Source organism: Eubalaena glacialis, chromosome 5 (assembly GCF_028564815.1).
Source record: "Eubalaena glacialis isolate mEubGla1 chromosome 5, mEubGla1.1.hap2.+ XY, whole genome shotgun sequence".
Taxonomy (NCBI): domain Eukaryota; kingdom Metazoa; phylum Chordata; class Mammalia; order Artiodactyla; family Balaenidae; genus Eubalaena; species Eubalaena glacialis.
Window position 1 is genome coordinate 101051140 of NC_083720.1, and position 22136 is coordinate 101073275.

Here is a 22136-nt window from a genome sequence, read left to right on the forward strand (position 1 = left end):
AGAAAAGTTTGAAGCTAGCACAGGTTGGTTCATGCGGTTTAAGGAAAGAAGCCGTCTTCTTAACATAAAAGTGCAAGGTGAAGCAGTAAGTGCTGGTGCAGCAAGTTATCCAGATGATTTAGCTAAGATCATTAATGATGGTGGCTACACTAAACAACAGATTTTCAGTGTAGATAAAACAGCCTTCTATTGGAAGTGTGATGACCCAGACAGTGAGCTGTGATAGCTGTGTATAGACCTCAGCATCCTAGTTTTAGTTCAAGTACAATAGAAGCTGAGTGCCAATAAGCAAAAGCAGAAACAGACCTGGCATCTATGCTGATGCAAAATAGAGACAAGCTTTCTTACTTAGGTCTAGAGTGAGGATGGATGACCATAACTCCTTAAATAGCTGTTTAGTTGGGATTGACTATTCCATTAGAATCAACCATCCATATGTCCTATTATATTTCATGTAGGGATAAATCTTAGTAGGGATAAAGTCATCTCCCTCAAACTCTCAGATATTCTTTTCTTCTTTGAGGGTTAAAAAGTCACACTTGAATTAATAGTACATTTTAGGGTTGTGTCATTGGTTTTTTATTTTTTTTGTGTGTGGTATAATTGACACATAACATTGCATTATTTTCAGTTGTACAACATAATAAGTTGATATTTGTATATATTGCAAAATGATCACCACAATAAGTCTAGTTAACATCTGTCACCATGTATAGTTACAAATTTTTTTTCTTGTGATCAGAACTTTAAAAATGTACTCTCTTAGCAACTTTCCAATATGCAATACAGTATTATTAACTATAGTCACTATGCTGTACATTATATTCCCATGTTTTATTTATCCATTCATCCACCAGTGGACACTTAGGTTGTTTCCACATCTTGATCGTTGTGAATAGTGCTGCAATAAACATGGGAGTGCATATATCTCTTCGAGATACTGATTTCATTTCCTTTGGATACCCACCCAGAAGTGGGATTACCACATCATGTGGCAGTTCTAGTTTTAATTTTTTTAGGAGCCTTAATACTATTTTCTGTAGTGGCCGCACCGATTTGCATTCCCACCAACAGTATAAAAAGGTTCCCTTTTCCCCATGCCCTCATAACACTTGTTATCTTTTGTCTTTTTGATGATAGCCATTCTAAGAGGTGTGAGGTGATAACTCATTGTGGTTTTGATTTGCGTTTCCCTGATGATTAGTGAGTGAGAAACTTTTCATGAACATGTTGGCCATCTGTGTATCTTTTTTGAAAAATGTTTCAGATTTTCTGCCCATTTTTAAAATCAGATTGTGGGTTTTTTTGCTATTAAGTTGTATGAGTTCTTTATATATATATATATATATTTTTTTTTTTTTTGGATATTAACCCCTCATCAGATACATGATTTACAAATATTTTCTCCCATTCTGTAGGTTGCCTTTTCATTTTGTTGATGGTTTCCTTTGCTCTACAGAAGCTTCTTCCTTTGCTGTGCAAATGGGATGTAGTCCCACTTGTTTATTTTTGCTTTTGTTGTCAAATTCAAAAAGCCAAGGCTGATGTCAAGGAGCTTACCGCCTATGTTTTCTTCTAGGAGTTTTATAGTTTCAGGTCTTATGTTCAAGTCTTTAATCCATTTTGAGTTAATTTTTGTGTATGGTATAAGCTAGTGGTTCAGTTTCCTTCTATTGCATATGGCTGTTCAGTTTTCTTAACACCATGTCTTGAAGAGACTGTCCTTTCCCCATTTTATAGTCTTTGTTCTTTTTCATAAATTAATTGACCTTATATCTGTGGGCTCTCTATTCTGTTCCTTTGATCTATATATCTGTTTTTATGCCAATACCATACTGTTTTGATTACTATAACTTTGGAATACAGTTTGAAATCAGGGCTCATGATGCCTCCAGCTTTGTTCTTCTTTCTCAAGACTGCTTGGCTATTTGGGGTTTTTTTTGTAGTTCCTTACAAATTTTAGGATTGTTTGTCTCATTTTTGTGGAAAATGCCATTGGAATTTTGATAGAGATTGCATTGAATTTGGAGATTGCTTTGGGTACTATGGTCGTTTTGACAATATTAATTCTTCTAATCCATGAGTGTGGAATATCTTTCCATTTATTTGTGTCTTCAGTTTCTTTCATCAATGTCATATAGTTTTCATTGTACAGGTCTTTCACCTCCTTGGTTAAATTTATTCCTAGGTATTTTATTCTTTTTGATGCAGTTGTAACTGGGATTATTTTCTTAATTTCTCTTTCTACTAGTTTGTTATTAGTGTATAGAAATGCAGCGGATTTTTATGTATTGATTTCGCATCCTGCAACTGTACTGAATTCATTTGTTCTCTTGGTTTTTGGTGGACTCTTTAGGGTTTTCTATATATAATATCATGTTATCTGCAAATAGTGACAGTTTTATTTCTTTCTTTCTGATTTAGATGCCTTTTATTTCTTTTTCTAGTGTTCTGTCATTGTTGAAAAGAACCTAGTATCAGCTCATTTCTAGTGACAGACTTCTAGATAATTCATACATCGGTAATAAGATACAACAGATTATAGCAATTTACATTTTACAAAACAATTTACAATATAAGCTGTCTTATTTAATCCTAATAACAATATTGTAAGGACAGGTTTTATTTTAGCATTTGAAAGCTGAGGAAACTAAGGGTCATTAGAGTAGTAATCTGCTCATGTTTTCATACCTGGTAAGCAGTAGAACCAGGATTTTAATACAAGTTTCTGACTCTGAGTATGAGATATTTAATTTAGTCTGTCTGTATGTGTTATGGTCATGCAAAACAAGTATCATGGTAGTGTGCCAGTTTGGTTTCCAAGCCTCAATACTTACCTGAAAGCTTGACTAGGTGAAGGGGTTAGCTATTAACCTTCTCCAGGACTTTAAGTTAAATGATCCATGAACCTATTATACAGAGTAAAGGAAATGGAGCTTGGGCCGACCTTAAATTAATTTATCTTGTTTCTGCCTAAGGTTCTTTTTTTTACTGTTGAGTGATTTAAAAAAAAAAAAAATTACTTTGGACTTAATTTTTTAGAGCAGTTTTAGGTTTACAACAAAATTGAGAGGAAGGGGACTTCCCTGGTGGTCCAGCAGGTGGGACTCCGTGCTCCCAATGCAGGGGGCATGGGTTCGATCCCTGGTCGGGGAACTAGATCCCGTATGCATGCCACAGCTAAGAAGTCCACATGCTGCAACTAAAAGATTCCTGCATGCCACAACTAAAGGTCCCACATGCCACAACTATGACCCCGTGCAGCCAAAATAAATAAATAAATATGTTTGTTTTAAATTGAGAGGAAGGTACAGACATTTTCCCCATACCCCCTGCCCCAACACATGCATAGCATAGCCTCTCCAATTATCAACATCACTCACTAGAATGGTACACTTTTTACCAAGGATAAACCTACATTTGCACATCATAATCACCCAAAGTCCAGTTTGCTCTAGAGTTCACTCTTGGTGTTGTGCATACTATGGGTTTAGACCAAGGTATGGCATTTTTGCCATAGGGGCATTTCCATCATTATAATATCATACAGAGTACTTTCACTGCCCTAAAAATTTTCTGTGCTCTGCCTATTCACCTCCCCCCACCTTTGGCAACCACTATTTTTATTGTCTTCCATAGTTTTACCCTTTTCAGAATATCATATAGTTGTACTCATACAATATGTAGCCTTTTCACATTGGCTTCTTTCACTTAGTAATATGCATTTAAGATTCCTCCTTCTTTTCATAGCTTGGTAGCTCATTTATTTTTAGTGTTGAATAATATTCCATGGTCCAGCTGTACCATAGTTTATCCATTCACCTACTAAAGGACATCTTGGGCTGCTTCCAGGTTTTGACAATTATGAATAAAGCTGCTATAAACATCTGTGTGCAGGTTTTTTGTGTAGACCTAAGTTTTCAACTCCTCTGGGTAAATACCAAGGAGTGCAATTGCTGAATTGTATGTATAGTGAGAGTATGTCTAGTTTTATAAGAACCAGCCAAACTGTCTTCCAAAGTGGCTGAACCATTTTGCATTCCCACTAGCAATATATGAGAGCTCCTTTTTTTTTTTTTTTTAAAGGCGGGGTGGGGGGGGGGAAGCCTTTTTTATTTATTTATTTATTTATTTATTTATTTTTGGCTGTGTTGGGTCTTCGTTTCTGTGAGAGGGCTTTCTCTAGTTGCCGTGAGTGGGGGCCACTCTTTATCGTGGTGCGCGGGCCTCTCACTATCGTGGCCTCTCTTGTTGCGGAGCACAGGCTCCAGACGCACAGGCTCAGTAGTTGTGGCTCACGGGCCCAGTTGCTCCGCGGCATGTGGGATCTTCCCAGACCAGGGCTCGAACCCGTGTGCCCTGCATTGGCAGGCAGATTCTCAACCACTGCGCCACCAGGGAAGCCCGAAAGCTGCTTTTGCTCTACATCCTTACAAGCATTTGGTGTTGTCAGTGTTCCAAATTTTGCCCATTATAATTGGTGCACAGTAGGATCTTATTGTTGTTTTAATTTGCAATTATCTGCTGACATATGGTGATGGGCATATTTTCATATGCTTATTTGCCATTTGTTCCTTCTTTGGTGAGGTATTTGTTGAGGTTTTAAGTCTATTTTCTAATTGGGTTGTTTCTTATTGTTGAGTTTTAAGAGTTCCTTGTACATTTTGGATACGAGTCCTTTATCAGATCTGTCTTTTGCAAATATTTTTTCCCAGACTGTGGCTTGTCCTCTCATTCTCTTGACATTTTCTTTCACAAAGCAGAAGTTTTTAAATTTAACGAAATCCAGCTTATCAATTATTTTTTTCATGACTCGTGTCTTTGGTGTCATATCTAAAAAGGTATCACCATACCCAAGGTCATCTAGGTTTTTTACTATGTTATCATCTAAGAGTTTGTAGTTTTGTGGCTTACATTTAGTTCCATGATCCATTTTGAGTTGACTGTTGTGAAAGGTATAAGAGGTTCCTTTTTTTTTAAAAGAGAAAAACTTTTGGAATCTGGTAGGAAAGAAGCCATCTCTTTTAGCAGAGTTTTGTGAGAGAAAAATTTAACTTGGACACATAATGAACTAAGGCAGCAAGAAGCCAAAGCCCTGACATTAACCCATGGAATGAGGGAGAATCGCTCATTTGGTTAATCAGCTAAGCTGAGACAGCAAACTGATATTCCTGACCCAAGTGCTCAAGACAAGCACAGATGCTCTACAGAACCATCCAGAGTGAGGAAAACACACAGGGTGAATGGTGCCTGCAGGAGACATCTGACCAAAGAGGCAGTTTGAATATTTCTCAGAGAAATCAAAAACGTTGCTTAAAGAGAGGGCTAGACATGTAATTACTAAATTTTGATTATAAGTTCTTATGTTTGCTTGCAAAGCGCTTCACCCTCATGGTATAGTTTGTTGTTATGTTACCTGTACCAGAAAACAGCTTTCCTCACTTTACTTATAGAGACAAGGATATACCTTGGTCACACCGACAGCTGTGCGATATGACCAAAGCTGTTTAAGTTTTAGGGCCTTTCCTTTCCTCTTCTGTAAGGTAAGGATGGTGAAGACTCCCTGAGGTGCCCCCCCCAACTTAAAAATAAAATCAATGTAAAACATTAAAAAGATAGAATTGTATTTTGCAATCATTTATTTTTATTTAATAAAGGGACTTCTTAACTTAGATTCCAGGGACTTCAGAGAATCCTGAATCCACTGAAATTTATGGAAAAGTTTATACTTTTGTCCTCAAACTCCCAAAAGTTAAGAATCATTGGTCCCTACCTCTGACCATCCAGAGAGCACAAAAGATTGAGCACAAAGAAGCAGATGCAATAACTTTGACATTTGACCGAATGACCAGAGCCATAAAACCTTCATTCTCCCAGGGATAATATCTTCTCTCCTTCAGTAGGGCTATTTCTGGACTTCTCTAGGACATGGAATGTACCTTATAAAATTCAACCATATCTTTTAGATGTGTTCTCAAGGAAAAGACAAATCTAAAACCTGTTGGAATCATTACCAGGAGTCACTAAGTGATGGTTCACTTGGCTGAAGTACAGGTCAGATTCCTACTGACTTGTTAACTAAGTCCACGAGAAAGTAGTGAAGGAAACCTGTTTCTTGTAACCAACCCATGTATAAGCATACCACACATTTAAAATATCAACAGTGCTGTTTTCTCAGCAGGCACTGCAGATAAATACAACAATGAGTGGGTGGTGCAGGTGTTCCTCCAAACCTGGCTGTTAGAGAAGGGAAGGCGTGTTAAGATATAGGAAAGTGGAAATAAGAATCAAGGGTCTGGCAAATCTGCTTTCATTTCTCTCCAGTGATCAATGCTCACTCGGATGTCAGGTAATCCAGGGGAATAAAATCTTAAGGTCAATGTTTTATTCACAAAGGTGTCTTCCATTTATTGCATCGTGCATAATGACCAGGTGAAAATGGGTCTGCTTACTTCCAAACAAATGACATTAGAATTATCTGTGTAGACATTGTCTATCCTTTTAAATAATTATTTTCTAATGAGACAGACATCATTTTAACAGAGATATCCTGAAAAAAATATTTCTCTGGAACATTGGAAGAATGAATTGAATCTAAAATATTCCATAAATAAAAGCTTCTACCAGCATCACCTAAGAGTGCATATTTTGTATTACTTTCCCTTCCACTAATATTTGTCAATATCACCTTGTTGTGAAAGTTGCTTCTTAGAATGACTTTGTTGTTATGGTTTTAGCTTTTTTGTTATTCAGTAGAAAGAGCTTTGTAGAATAGCTCACAGTATCTTGCTTGCTTACTTTTTCCATTTATAAGCATCTCTTCAAAGTGTTAAGGTAATCTAAAAAAGCTTCTGGCTACATATTTATAGAACTAGCCTACAGGTGACCAGACTACAAACTGATGTGTGTGTGTGTGTGTGTGTGTGTGTACTCTTTCTAGTTTCAGATGGAGGGCACACAAGTCCAGAGATGGCCCTCACCATTCACTTACTTCGCATTGATCGGCACCCGCCAGTGTTCCAGGTTACAGCTCCACTGCTTAAAGTCAGCCCAGGAGGCAGCACTTCTATAGGTAAGAACTGGGAACCTGAAAGAAACATGGCTTTGGAAATGGAACCATATTTCAGTAACAGTCCCTGTATAAATCTCTTCATGGTTACCAAAAAGTAGTGACCTTCTCTTCCAGAAGTTGCAGGCATCTCATCCATAGCCATCCCTCTGCCCATTTCCATGCATATGGAAGCAGCATGGCGAGAAGGAAATAAACCCTTCAGAAGCCAATGCTCAGTGATGGAATACAACACAGAATTTATTTTCCAGTCTCTAGGAGCTTAATTTGTTGCCATCGCTAAAATATAAAGTAACACAGAGCAGAGAAGAGAAGAGAGGGAAGTGGTTTCAATGACTGCTCTAGTTTTCTCTTTAGAAAGTAAAGAGTAACAGTAGGAGTGACAAGTCACCATAACCTTCAGAAGCTGTGAAGAGTTAGAGTTGGCCCAACTGTTTTATATGTGATTTTATTTACCTATTAGTATACTTACTTTTTAGAAGTTTATTCTTTTACCAAGAACATCTTAAGAGCGAATAGTGGGTATTGTGATTTTTGTAAGCTGTACTGTACACATCCTTATCCAGTTCCTACATATGGGTATTGGCCTAAAATTACTTATCATCCAACTTATAAACAAGCCACAGATACAAAGATGACTGTCCCTTTTGCCCCACTCCTTCTCATGTCAGTGATGGCCAGAGCAGCCATTGTTAAAATAACTTGGCTCTTCTGTAGATTCAGAGAAAGGAGAAGGGAAGAAATGATGAAAAGCAAACACAATTTCTTGGAGTATTTTCTGGAAGAAAACCTACCCGGTCAGTCAGGACTGACCTTTTCATGGGCTACCATTCCCTCATTTGTATGGAAGAAAAAAGGTTTTCTGAATTCAGAACTACCTACTCGTAAGTTAACTTTTGGAAGAACCTACTTGTAATTTGGGAACTGACTGTATTATCAAGTTTTCACTCTTTTTTGTGGATGATTCAAATTAGACAGCACTTTCTTCTAACCATCAGATTACCCACACCATGGCTTCCAGCCTGGCCTGGGGCTCTACTGTACCCAGAGTATACAGTTGTTAATGTACACATCTTCTCACCATGCTCTATTCTCCTGACTGCAGGACTTCAGTTGGTAGTAAGAGACATGGAGACAGTGCCTGAAGAACTCCTCTTTGAGCTCCGGAAACCTCCCCAGCATGGCATGCTCCTTAAGTACACAGCTGGGTTCCCAGGGCCCATGGCCTCAGGTAGCTGCTCACCTGTCATTGGCCTGCTTGGATTTCTTTTTTTTTTTTTAATATTTTAATTTTATTGTAGTATAGCTGATTTACAATGTTGTGTTAGTTTCAGGTGTACAGCAAAGTGATTCAGTTATACGTATGCATATGTTCGTTCTTTTTTAGACTCTTTTCTCATATATGTTATCATAGAATATTGTTCTCGCATTGCAGTCGGTTTTATGTCTCAGACAAGAAGTAAAGCAACATTGTGGGATAAACTATAAAGAGATACGTAGAAAGGAAAAACCGTTAGTGTTTAGTCCATTGGCTGAAGTATCTGGGACTTCTTTCTCTGTACCACTACCCACAACCCCAAAACTATGAAGCTATTTCCTCAAGTTGTAGGTAAAATTTGTTGATTTCTGAAACCTGGAGTAAATGCATTTAGAACGACCTTACGTGAGTTGTCAGCTGCCACTTTCCCATGGTCTGTTCAAGGAGATAAATTTGTCTTCCTTATTTTGGTCTGTGAAGCTTCACAATATTTTAAGCACTGTGACTCTGAGAGTGTAAACTACATGTTTCTTCACCCACTAAAAAAGGGTGGTAATGTGCCCAGCTTTCCAAAATAATACCTATTGAGCTTTCCCTGATTATAAAGAATAATACATGCTGATTGTTTAGGGAGTACAGAATAGTGCAAAGAACACAACTAAATCTAATTTTTAATAGTCGGCTCTCATATATTGAAGTGAATATTATCTCTTTCAAAGTTGTCACCTTGGGATGCTGTATACTTATTCTGACAATCTGTATTTTCTCAAAACCTTTATATAATTCCTAATAGGCATGTAATAATGCATTTTTCTGAATATCTCTGCAGAGAGAGGGTGTCAAATCTTTGACCTTGAAGGTACATTGAATTTGTAAGAGCAACAAATAGGCACTTAGGAGTCACAAAGGCAGATTTTTAAAAAACTTACTGAACGAAAGAAGTACCGTTAAGATAGATTTCTGACTTAAAAGCTTTTGCACAGCAAAGGAAACCATAAACAAGGTGAAAAGACAACCCTCAGAATGGGAGAAAATATTGGCAAATGAAGCAAGTGACAAAGGATTAATCTCCAAAATTTACAAGCAGCTCATGCAGCTCAATATCAAAAAACAAACAACCCAATCCAAAAATGGGCAGAAGACCTAAATAGACATTTCTCCAAAGAAGATATACAGATTGCCAACAAACACATGAAAGAATGCTCAACATCATTAATCATTAGAGAAATGCAAATCAAAACTACAATGAGGTATCACCTCACACCAGTCAGAATGGCCATCCTGAAAAAATCTACAAACAGTAAATGCTGGAGAAGGTGTGGAGAAAAGGGAACCCTCTTGCACTGTTGGTGGGAATGTAAATTGATACAGCCACTATGGAGAACAGTATGGAGGTTCCTTAAAAAGCTAAAAATAGAACTACCATACGACCCAGCAATCCCACTACTGGGCATATACCCTGAGAAAACCATAATTCAAAAAGAGTCATGTACCACAATGTTCATTGCAGCTCTGTTTACAATAAATAGCCAGGACATGGAAGCAACCTAAGTGTCCATCAACAGATGAATGGGTAAAGAAGATGTGGCACATGTATGCAATGGAATATTACTCAACCATAAAAAGAAATGAAATTGAGTTATTTGTAGTGAGGTGGATGGACCTAGAGTCTGTCATACAGAGTGAATTAAGTCAGAAAGAGAAAAACAAATACCGTATGCCAACACATATATATGGAATCTAAAAAAAAAAAGAAAATGGTTATGAAGAACCTAGGGGCAGGACAGAAATAAAGACGCAGATGTAGAGAATGAACTTGAGGACACAGGGAGGGGGAAGGGTAAGCTGGGACGAAGTGAGAAAGTGGCATGGACATATATACACTACCAAATATAAAATAGATAGCTGTTGGGAAGCAGCCGCATAACACAGGGAGATCAGCTCAGTGCTTTGTGACCACCTAGAAGGGTGGGATAGGGAGGGTGGGAGAGAGACGCAAGAGGGAGGAGATATGGGGATATATGTATATGTATAGCTGATTCACTTTGTTATAAAGGAGAAACTAACACACCATTGTAAAGCAATTATACTCCAATAAAGATGTTAAATAAAAAAAAAGATAAGTTTCTGGCATCCTAAGGGAACTATGTTAGGAGCATAACAGTCATAGCCCAGTTTTTTACCATTATATTTAACCTATATTTGTGTAATTAATATACGAGTTCTAAAGATGTTTGTAAAGTATTAGTTTTATTACTTTTTTTAGGCACATTACCACTAGCACCAGTAAATCACATTAACACAATGTTGAAAGAGAAGGCTTAGAAGATGAATACAAAGAATAAATAAATTATTTTGTTTCATTATATAACATCAAATATGGCAGTCAATAATCTATGAAGAAATAGAATTGAATAAAACATCCAAGAAGACCAGTTCCTCATTTGTGCTCGTGGAATCATTGGGACCCATGGCACTAAGTAGAATGTCTCATAAAAAGGGTTCTATGACCAAACAATTTTGATAAACTTTAATTTTGAGTATTGGAGATTCTAGAATTCTAATGAATCCTGCTGTTTAAAAATTTTTTATTTTAAATTTTGTTTAAACCTATTTTTCTTAGACATTTATGACCTTGACATTTTTTTTCACACCACACCTATCAGATCTATCACAAGTTAGTACTCTAGACTTACACAGTTTAGGTTTCTAACTTTAAATATAATTTTCAATTTCTAAGTGTTTTTTAATTTTAAAAAGCCTTATGTTCTCAATTAGAACAAAGATCTTTTACAGGTTTGTCTAGCATAATTTACCTTCTTAACTTTTTCAGTAAATCTTCAGTATCAAGATTAGATTCTAGAAGGGCTATCATAAAGAACAGAAGCATGTTCTTTATTCTCTAGAACGAAGAGTGATGAGTGAAGCTTAGAGGCAGATTTTGGCTCAACATGATTAAAAACTTAAAGAATTTTACAGCTATCGTCAGTGGAAGTAGCTCCCTTGTAAAACAGCGAGGCTCCCACCTTGAGCCGTGTTGAAGGACAGGCTAAATAACCCTTTTGCAAGGGTAGTATAAAGGGAATCTTATATTGGGTGGGTGGTTGGACTAATTAGCTTACAACTCCCAGAGTTTATGATCCTATATGTACTTTGAAATCCTGAGAACAAAGGTGTTATGGAAATGAAAAGCGTTATTCCCAGAAGTAATTGGTTTTTTTGCAATTTGTTTTATTCTTGAAAGGTGACACTTTCACATATGAGGATGTAGAGGAAAATGTTCTGCAGTATCTACACGATGGATCCTCTGCCCGGGAGGACAGCATGGAGATCTCAGTTACAGACGGCATCTCAGCAGCAACGGTGGATGTGAGGGTGGAGGTGTCACTGTCCGAGGCCCGGGGGCCTCGGCTGGCTGCTGGCGCCTCTCTGAGCATCACCGTTGCCAGTAAAAGCACAGCTATAATCACTAGATCACATCTTGCTTACGTTGTAAGTTCTTCTGTTTGTCTTTTTGTCCACTGCACCCTCTGACTAGGAGGACTAGAAAGGGATGCCAGGGCTGAATATTTGGGCCATCAGGCATATGGCCACAAAAGAACTTTTTTCTCCCCTTCCCTATCATTCTACTCTTAGGAATGGTTACACTCTTTATTCCAGCTGCTCCCACTGTCTCCCAAGCAGACGAGTGAATGAGCAGAACGTTGATGAAATCCCTATTTGTAGGGATGGGTGATTGTCACCTGGAAATAGTGCCAGTGTCAAAAAGCCCAAGTCCCCATATTTTAAGCTCCATCGATAATATTTCAAATGGGAATTTTAGGAGAAGACCATTTTAGAAGAACTCACCTGGCCAGTGACTAATAAGTAATGGTATTTCAGGGCCCACTTTTCATCAGCGTCTGTCTCAGGTCCAGCTCTGGACAGAATGCTGGCATGCTCCTGTGGCAGGATTACTGACTCACCCTCCATCCAGTGCCCCAAGAGAAGCAGTGTGGTTCGGGGACTAAGGGTAGATTCAGGAACTCTGTTGTTGTTTTTTCCACCAATCTGACCTTAATTTGATAAGTGATCCTGGCTAAACTAAACTCATCCTCTTTCCTTGACTTTACCTCTGGAGCTAAGGATAATGAGGATAATTAATTTTATTTTTCATTTAAGTATGTTGTAAACAGATGTGAACTCTCCATGTAAAAATAATAATGGGTAGTTTTGACAAATACGCTGAAAATAAGAATAATTGTCTGAATGGTAATCATTCTTAGTATTGAATTTTTCCTTTGCTAACCTTAAAATTTCCACCAATAACCTGGCCTTTTTAAAAAAAACACTATATAGTTTTAAGTAATCCTTTTCTGAGCTGAATAGTCTGGCTATAAAATCTAGTCCTGAATAGTAGCATTAAGATAAAGCATTGGCCTGGGAACAATTGCTTCAGTTGCTTTTGCACAGATTTTCCCCTAAAATTGTCTTTTCTTAAATTATGGGAAACTGCGTTCCACCCTGATCCTTCTCATGGGTCTAGTATAGTTTCAGAACACCTTCGATTTTGTTTTTTAATTGATGGGTGATTCTTACCATAGATTATGGTCTTTTGAATCTTATGAAACACGAATTCATAAAAATGTATGTATACAGATTTAATCAGTAGATCACCAAGGCTTGAAAAATGTTTGACAGACCAGAATAGGATTCCAGGAGCAGTTCCTTCCCATCAACTGCATATTATAAGCTGCAGATGAAAATGCAAGCCCATTGGCAACTGAACATGTATTTTCAGAAACTGATTGAATGTGAATTTACCCACTAGAGTGGAAAGACTCCAAAAGAATTATCCTAGCTCACTGAAAGCATAGCATATTTTAAAGACTTAGCTAAGTTATACACTAACTTTCTCTGACGGTTGTAGAAGAGTTTTGTACTTAATGTCATGGGGAAGTTTTTTCTAGACATGCATAGTTAGTGAGTTTGCTGTGAACATCCAGAAAAGTTGGAAAAGCCATCTGAAACCCTGGTCATAAATGGAGCAGAATATAAAAGGATAGGAACAGGTCAGCCTGTTCTTAATTAGAGTATCATGAACTGCAAGAGGGTGAAGTGATGTCGGGAGAAGCAAAAAGCAAAAGTGGGATTCTGTGTGATTTGCTTCTTAATGGTGGTTTCCTGTACACAATTTGCTATGTACTGCAAGAAAACAAGTAAGGAAAGGGTGGTATGGGTTTTATAGTTAGAATGAATGGGTTCTAATCTAAGCTCACCACTTTTACTAGCGTAATAACCCTTGACAAGTCACTAAACTCCCTAGGGCTCAGTTTTCTCATTTGTAATATGGAGAGGATGATATAAGATTAATCTTAAATAGCTAATAGATTTCTATGCACCAGCCAAAAATACACTAATTCAAAATAAGATACCATCTATAATAATATTACTTAACGCATATTAGGTATAAATGTAACAAAATTGATGCTATGACTGACTATAAAGAAAATTTAAAGGAGTCTCTTGACAAAGTTTTAGAAATAAAAGGAGAATTTACCAGGGGGCCAGATAGAAGGCCAACAGAGCGATAGCATTTCTATTCATAAGCAAAAATAGCCAGTAAATGTAACTAAAGAGATGATACCACTTATAATAGTATCACAAAAATTATATTCTTTGGACTAAATCTAACAAAAAACAGACAGTACTTCTATAGGGAAAATTGTAATACTTAATTGGCAGACATTTAAAAAGCACTAAATAAATGACAAGATACGCCATATTCATGAATAGGAAGATTTAGTATCAAAGAGATAGCAATTCTCCCACAAGTGATCTTTCCATTCAATTGAGTTCCAATCAAAAGCCCGGTGGACTTTTTATGATCTTGATAAGCTGATTCTACAACATATAAGGAACAACAAAGGGCCAAAATTCTGAAAACGAAAGACAGGAGGGCAGGGGCTTGCCCTGGCAGGTATCAGGATTCATTATAAACCTGTACTATTTAAAGCAGTATACACTGGTATATACTAGAGAGTCCAGAAACAGACCCACACTTGGGACTGTAATATAAAACAGCTATAGCAAGCCAGATCAGTGGAAACAGGAGAAACTATTTAAAACATGAATCTGCACAAAATTACTATTCATATGTAAAAAAAGACCAAGAACTTGTACTGCTACCTCATACCCTACACAGATATTAACTGTAGCAAATCAAGTACTTAGGTGTCATAAGTAAAAGTGTACAATTCTTTATAGGATATAGGCGAATATTTTCATGATATTGGGAAAAGGAAGAATTTCTTAAACTAGAAACAAAAAGTGCTGACTATAAAGAAAAAATTGATAAATTTGACTATATTAAAATTAAATTTATGTTCTCCCGAACACACCATAAATACAAAAAAACAAACAAGTTACAAATTGGAAAAAGATATTTACAACAAATATAACCAAAAATAACAAAGAAAATATAAAGAACGTCTGCAAATCAAGAAGAAAAAGATAATCCATTTGAAAAATGAACAGAAGACATCAGCAGGAATTTTAGAAGAGGAACCCATAGGGCCAATAAACATAAGGAGAGACATTCACCTTTTTAGACATCAGGGAAAGCAAATTAAGACTATATACCATTTAATACCAATTCAATTGGCAAAAATTTTAAAGTATGAAAATACCAAATGTTGGAGAGGAAATAGATCTACAGGAGGTTCTTTGCTAATGGAACTGTAAATTGGAACAACCACTCTAGGAAAGAATTTGGCCTTGTCTTGTGAGGATGAATGTTCATATGCCCTAATTGTTCCTCTCCTAGATTCCTATTCAAGAGGCACTTTCACAGGTACTCAAGATATGCACAAGAGTATATACAAGAATGTGTATAGCAATACTATTTGTAACAGTAGTCTATTTGTAATAGCAAAAATATTGAAATAAGCCAAATGTCCATCAGCATCAACAGGATATCTTGTGGTGTACTTACTCTATGGAATATTAGAGAACACTCAAAACACATGAACTCTAGCTGCACAGAACAACATTAGTGGACCTTAGCAGTCTGCTACTGAGTAAAAAGAAAAATAAATTCCACAAGAGGAGTGTCTAACTCCCTTTTCTTAAGTTAAAAAAAAACTGAAGCTACTTTATAATACTATATCAAACTATATCAAGAAATTCAAAGAAATAAGAAACAAGATCCAGGGTGATGGTAGGCCCAGGGACAGGATAAAAGAGGAGCTCATACATAAATGTTAATCATCAAAGTTCTAGTCCTTTGTTGAATGTTGGGTCAATAGATGTATAAATAATAAAAAGAAAATTAAAAAGGGAATGAATACAAAATGGGTGAGAAGGGCTTTGAGTAGAAAAATTACATAAGAACAAAGTCTATATTCTTATGAATTTTTCACCCATGGTATCTTGGACATCCCAAAATAGTAATTTTCTTTAAATTATGACAGCATTTTCAGGAAAAAAAAAAAAAATCCAACTGATTTCACACTGTTTCAAACCCAACAGTCATTTGAGATTTGAAAAATTATAAGTTGTGCCTGACATGAAATTTGCGTTTTTTTGCCAAATTTAGCAATGTGGAATTAGAAGCTGTTCATTCTAATCAAGAGCCAGGAGCTCTGTGCTTGTAGTTTATCACCATCTCAGAAGATAACACCTTAGAATTCTTGGCTGTCTTCTAAAAATTCCCTCTCAGAGGATACTCACAGTAATATTAGGAAGTAGTCTTTTGGAAGCCTGCATATTGTATTTGATAACTCATGTAGAAAAATAGAGAAACTTTTAAAGTATAAATTTAGGGGAAATTTTCTGAAGTTTTGCAGCTTCGATGAATTTGAGATTCCTTCCATGCTGTTATCAAGTGATGTGAAGAAATATGGAAAATTCTATGATCTTGCACTGAAGCTCTGAACTGTCAACTTACAAAGGTCTCTGGGGATAGAAATGAGAGCTGACTAAAACCTGCTGCCCCAGATCACCAGGCAGCCGTGCTCATATTCCTGATCTCGTACCTCAACTAACTGTACAACATAGCCATGCAAATTTGCATGTGAAAATGCACTTGGCTATGCAATATTTATTTTCATTGTTGCTGTGGTAAAGTATAAAGTGCCCTCATGTTCACAGCCAGCTGCTCTAAAAGATGAATGACTCAGGGAATCTTTCCAAGAAGTTGTTGCCTCCCTCCTAGATATTTCCAAAAATATCCTTGTAGAAAGAAGAAATTGTTCATTAAGACATTCAATTATTGTCCATGTAGAAACACAGAAAGCCAATTTTATTTCTCAATAAACAGTGCAGAGGAAAGGGAAATAAATGATCTTTGTTAATATTGGGCATCTTGGGGGTTGAACATCCATAGGTTCGGTCCAGGTAGAATGAAATCCATAATTTCCTAAATTCTTTTGTTAAACTAAAATTTTTATCACATTAAATATTACTTAAAGTGAGTCCTTGGCTAAGCTAAATACCTTCCATTCTTTGTTTCACAGAATTTTAAAATTGTTGTTATATGTTATAGTGGAATTTTACCTGTTTCTAAAAAGCAAACTATTCTTAGAAACTCTAGAAGAATCCTACAACGGTGTTTCTAGAAGAATGACATATTTCTGACTGTGTTTTGCTCTTCACTAGATGCTTGTAATAAAAACAAAAACCTTGTGTGGCTCTTATAGTAACCATAGGACATCTCTTTGTCTTATGCCCCATACCTAAAGTGCATTTCCCACTATTATCTTGAGCTACTCTTCAAAGAAGACATTATCAAAAAGACATTTTAGGAGGAATAAATACTGGGATTTTCATGCAGTTTAAATGGTGTTGCTTTATCACAAAGGGAAAGAGATTTTTCCATTTAGTAGAGAAGGGAGCACCCGAGATCTTTACTGGAAATATTTATTCCTGCAAACGTGCATTCATGTCTTGCCTCATATTTGCCTAATTAGGATGATTCTTCCCCCGACCCAGAGATCTGGATTCAGTTAAGTTCTCTGCCTGTGTATGGTGCTCTCTTAAGAACCTCAGGACCTGAGGTGGAAGAACTCTCAGAGGTTTCCAATTTCACAATGGAAGACATCAACAACAAGAAAATTAGGTATATAACCACCTGGTGTTACGTGACAGAAGTTTTTTAAATTGTAATAAAATATGTAAGCAACTAACCAGTAGCTCCCTTGAAAGATTATGTTACCTCTGGCCCCATTGCTAAACAAAGATTCAGTCATCTTACTTGACCTGTCAGTGTAGTTCATTCATTCTGTTCTTCTCTTGGCCTTTGTAGGTACTCAGCTGCATTTGAGACCGGTGGTCATGTGGTTACTGACAGCTTCCACTTCTCTGTCTCTGATTTGGACCACAACCGCCTGGACAATCAGAGGTTTACCATCATGATCACTCCCGTCAAGGATCCACCCCAAGTCATTGCTTTTGCTGACCTTATCACCGTAAGCAGTTCAGATCAATGAACTGTGGGTGCTGTAGAGAGCGGGAGTCTGTGGCAGTGTGAATGAAGCATTTCTACCTAAATTGGCTGTCAAGTCCTTCCCCTCAAATATCTAGGCAATAGTATCAAGATACATATGGCTTTCAAGCATGAGTTTTTCAAAAAGTATGAAAATAATTACATGCAGAAGATCAAATCATTATATCCACATTATTTAATTAGTCAACAAGTATTTCTGTGCCAGACATAAATCTAGATGTGTACAGTATTTTGTATACTATGCTAGATGTATATAGCAGTAGGAGTAGGACTGTATCTTTTAAGAATTTATAGTCTAATGTTTGCAGCAACTAAAACATAGGGATATGGACAGTGTCCCCAGGTCACTTTTTTTTTTTTTAATTTATTTTATTTATTTATTTTTGGCTGCATTGGGTCTTCCTTGCTGCGTGCGGGCTTTCTCTAGTTGTGGCAAGTAGGGGCTACTCTTCGTTGCGGTGTGCAGGCTTCTCATTGCAGTGGCTTCTCTTGTTGCGGAGCATGAGCTCTAGGTGAGCGGGCTCAGTAGTTGTGGCGCATGGGCTTAGTTGCTCTGTGGCATGTGGGATCTTCCTGGATCAGGGCTCGAACCTGTGTCCCCTGCATTGGCAGGCGGATTCTTAACCACTGCACCACCAGGGAAGCCTCCCAGGTCCCATCTTAAATGGAGTTGATACTTATCACTGTAAACAATATTGACAACTCCTTGGGGTTGGGAGGTGAAATATAATGTACCTTGATCATGAAGTTACCTAGACCTGAATTCAAGTGCCAGTTCTGTTACTAGCTGACTGACCTTGGACCAATTATATAATCTTTCTTAGCCTCAGTTTCCTCATTTTTTAATAAATTTATTTATTTTGTTTACATTTATTTTTGGTTGCATTGGGTCTTCGTTGCTGCACGCGGGCTTTCTCTAGTTGCAGCGAGTGGGGCTACTCTTTGTTGTGGTGCGCGGGCTTCTCATTGCGGTGGCTTCTCTTGTTGCGGAGCTCGGGCTCTAGGCGCACGGGCTTCAGTAGTTGTGGTACGTGGGCTTAGTTGCTGCGCAGCATGTGGGAGCTTCCCAGACCAGGGATCGAACTCGCGTCCCCTGCATTGGCAGGCGGATTCTTAACCACTGCGCCACCAGGGAAGTCCCAATTTCCTCATTTTTAAAGTGTTACTATTCCTGTTACATAAAGGATTACTCTGATGATTAATAAAGTAGCACTAAAAAGCCCCAGTAGAGTACTGGCTCATGGTAGGGATTCCATAAATGTTAATTCACTTTCCTTCTTCTGCTCTATGTACATACCATAATGCCAAAAACTCAGGATTCCTGGTTTTGTTGAACAACTGAAAATTCATAAAACTGAGTTGTTTCTAAATGGTTCTGATATTCCACCCATTTTTTTTTTCATGTCCACACTTCGGGGCAATCATTTGGACCTTCCCCATTCCCAGAGTCAGGGTGACCTTCCACTTTGTAACTTGTAGATCTTCCTATATTTAGCCAATAGTCATTCAGAAGTAAACGGCTTCATATCCAGCAGGCTAGCAAAAAACACTAGGGTCAGGTTGCAAAGTTAGCATGCAAAACAGGGCCCTAAAGGAAAAAGGTAGCTGGAGCAACTGCTTTTACTCATAACCGATTTATTTTCCTCCTTGACAGTAAGATAAGCAGTAGCTTTCAGGTATGGTGAGCCCTTTCTTCCTGCACACCTATAAACATACACTATCATGGGATAAATGGGACTTCCTGCTGGGAACTCCTATAGGACAGAGCTACCCTCATAGTATCCAAGGGAGTACTGGATGAATCATTCTGTAGCTGCGGGCTTTTGAACGTTGATACGGAAGGAAGGCAGCCATCCTGTCATGCAGCTGTTCCAAGGTAGGTGATTAGAGTGGACCAGAGCTGCTTTACGACCAGATCCATCATGGAAGGAAGCACAAGTTTGAAGGGAAACACGGAAGTCACCGTGTCTGAGCGTAGCTTCGAGAGGCGCTGAAGCATTGCCCGGTCCCAGCAGCTCGAACATTCCTCATCTCGTGCGTGCGTAGAGGATCTGCCTCCTCAAAGAAGTGGAATTGGTACTGGAAGGTCGCCCCAGGCAACTCTTTTCAATTCAGTTCCTTTTACTGCAGTTACGTGCAACTGCCCAAGGACTCTCTACAATCTTTTCTTTCTTAGGTTGACGAGGGAGGGAGAGCCCCGCTCTCATTTCACCATTTCTTTGCTGCTGATGATCAGGACAGCCTCCAGGGTGACACCATCATTAAACTAAGTGCCCTGCCCAAGTACGGCTGCATCGAGAACACGGGAACAGGTAACAGCAGTAGATTGGCTCTAGAGTTGTTGCAGGCCTGGAGAGAAGGGAGCGTGGAGGTGGGTAACAGTCTGCAATTAACCTGGATCTGGAGAACTAAAGCGGGAATGGAACCATTTCAAAGAAATGGAAGGAAGGAAGGTTTCATTGACTCAACAAAAACTGAGTGTTTCCTGTATGCCAAGCACTCTTTTAAGCACTGGGGATATATCAGTAAACAAAACAGAGAGAAACCCCTACTTTCATGGTGCCTTAGATCCTGGTGGGAGGAGACAGATAAGAAACCTAATAAATGAAAACACTGTATAAGACGTCAGGAGGTCAATCAGTGTTATGGGAAAAACTAGAGCAGGGTGAGGGGATTTGGAGTGCCAGCAATGGGGACGCAGGGGCTTGGGGATTGCACTCGGAATTGAGTGTCAAGGAAATAAAATTTTCTGTCCTTTTATTGTGAGGCAGCTGCAGTTTAGCTGAACCATAGCTTACGTCTCAGCTTTTTCTAAGGATCTGACATGAATTGAAATGCATGCTTGTCTCTCTGTGACCTTCTCCTCAACATCCTTCCCCCCGCACCATCTACCCTGGACCCACTGCCCTTGGTGATCATCACAGAGAAGGGGAGGGGAGAGGGTGGATACCATCCACAGGTCCACTGAGACCACAGTGACTGGTAGTTGAGACAGCTCCTGGCAGGTGACCGTGCTGCTGCCTCTGCAGTGAGATTCCTGAGTGCCAGCGCTTGGCTCTAATTGGTGTGCAACTAGCAGCTCCCACAGAGAGGCCAGTGACTGAAGGCGTCTGTGACCAGCATGGTGCCTGGGATTTGAGCCTGGTTACCGGAAACTCATTTAGCAGGGGTCATGTTTTCCTGTAGAAAATCTTGAGTCTTTTCCCCATCTTGCCTTTCAGTGTGTGCTCTTAGATTTGTTTATTGCTGAGTTAGATTTATCTCAACAAATGTTTATACAGTGGATGTAAAGGTGAATAAGACGCAGCCCCTGCCTCGAGTGGGAGACAGATATGAAGACTGATAAATTACAATCATGAAACGCCAGGACAGGGAAAGGAGGAAAGCACTGAGAAAGGACATAGGACAAAACAGTTACTTTTGCCTGGAAAGGCAAGAAAGTCGGAGGAAGCAACATTTGAGTTGGAACTTGAAGTGTCAGTGGGAGTTGCTGTGGGCAGAGGGAAAATGGCATTTCTCACAGAGGGAAGAGCACAAGCAAAGGTGGGGAATCATGAAAGGATGGTTGCCCCCGGCCTTCTCTTCTCTCCAGGTGATTTCTTATTAAGCTTTTTTTAACACCGTTTTATGCTAACCTGGAGTACATGCAGAAGTGAAATTTCTGGCAAGCCTCAGCCTCTCTTAAAGTGGTTCGCAGACCTTAATGTGCATAAGACTCACCTGGAGGGCCTGTGCAAACACAGTTTCCTGGGCAGCAGCCCCAGAGTTCCTGTTTGAGGAGGCTGGTGAGACCCATGCGTTTGCATTTCTCACCAGCTCACAGGCGATGCCATTACTGCTGGTCCGCACTTGGAAAACCATTGCTCTACATTAGTATGAACCTGGAAGTAAGGAAAAGACGTTCGGGGGGCAAATAATTGTTCCAAGGCACATCGTATAAGGACCCACCCTTTGCTCCATGGGAGTTCAGAACCAAGTCCGTTTTATACATATGAAACTAGCTACCTAGATTCAGAATTCAGCTGATCAGAAGAACATCTTTTTAAAAACATTAGAAGAAGTAGCTTTCAGTTCATACCGGCAAGATGGAAGAAACAGAATAATCATATTGTCTGGTATGAAATCTAACAGCATGGATAATCTACATTCCTTTAGTACCAGCACAACCAGGGCAGGGCCCACCTTGATTACCTGTCGGGCATCACTGTGTTCCAGTGCAATGCAGTAATAGATGTTCATGATGATAGCCTGCACACATCAAGAACTATTTAATTTGCACATAGTATATTCTGTTTAAGAAGGCAAGGAAGAACCTTAATGAGAGT

The 22136-nt window shown here is 38.5% G+C and overlaps 1 protein-coding gene across 3 annotated transcripts in view; it reads left to right on the plus strand.

The window, feature by feature from the left end:
- FRAS1 (Fraser extracellular matrix complex subunit 1) overlaps positions 1-22136 on the plus strand; it is a 463649-nt gene that overhangs the window by 347164 nt on the left and 94349 nt on the right. For all 3 annotated transcript variants that reach the window (XM_061192401.1, XM_061192399.1, XM_061192400.1), the window contains exons 36-41: positions 6941-7072; positions 8175-8300; positions 11572-11819; positions 17276-17424; positions 17611-17773; positions 19988-20123. In XM_061192401.1, coding sequence (XP_061048384.1) covers positions 6941-7072; positions 8175-8300; positions 11572-11819; positions 17276-17424; positions 17611-17773; positions 19988-20123 — 954 coding nt within the window. The remainder of the gene's footprint in view (positions 1-6940; positions 7073-8174; positions 8301-11571; positions 11820-17275; positions 17425-17610; positions 17774-19987; positions 20124-22136) is intronic.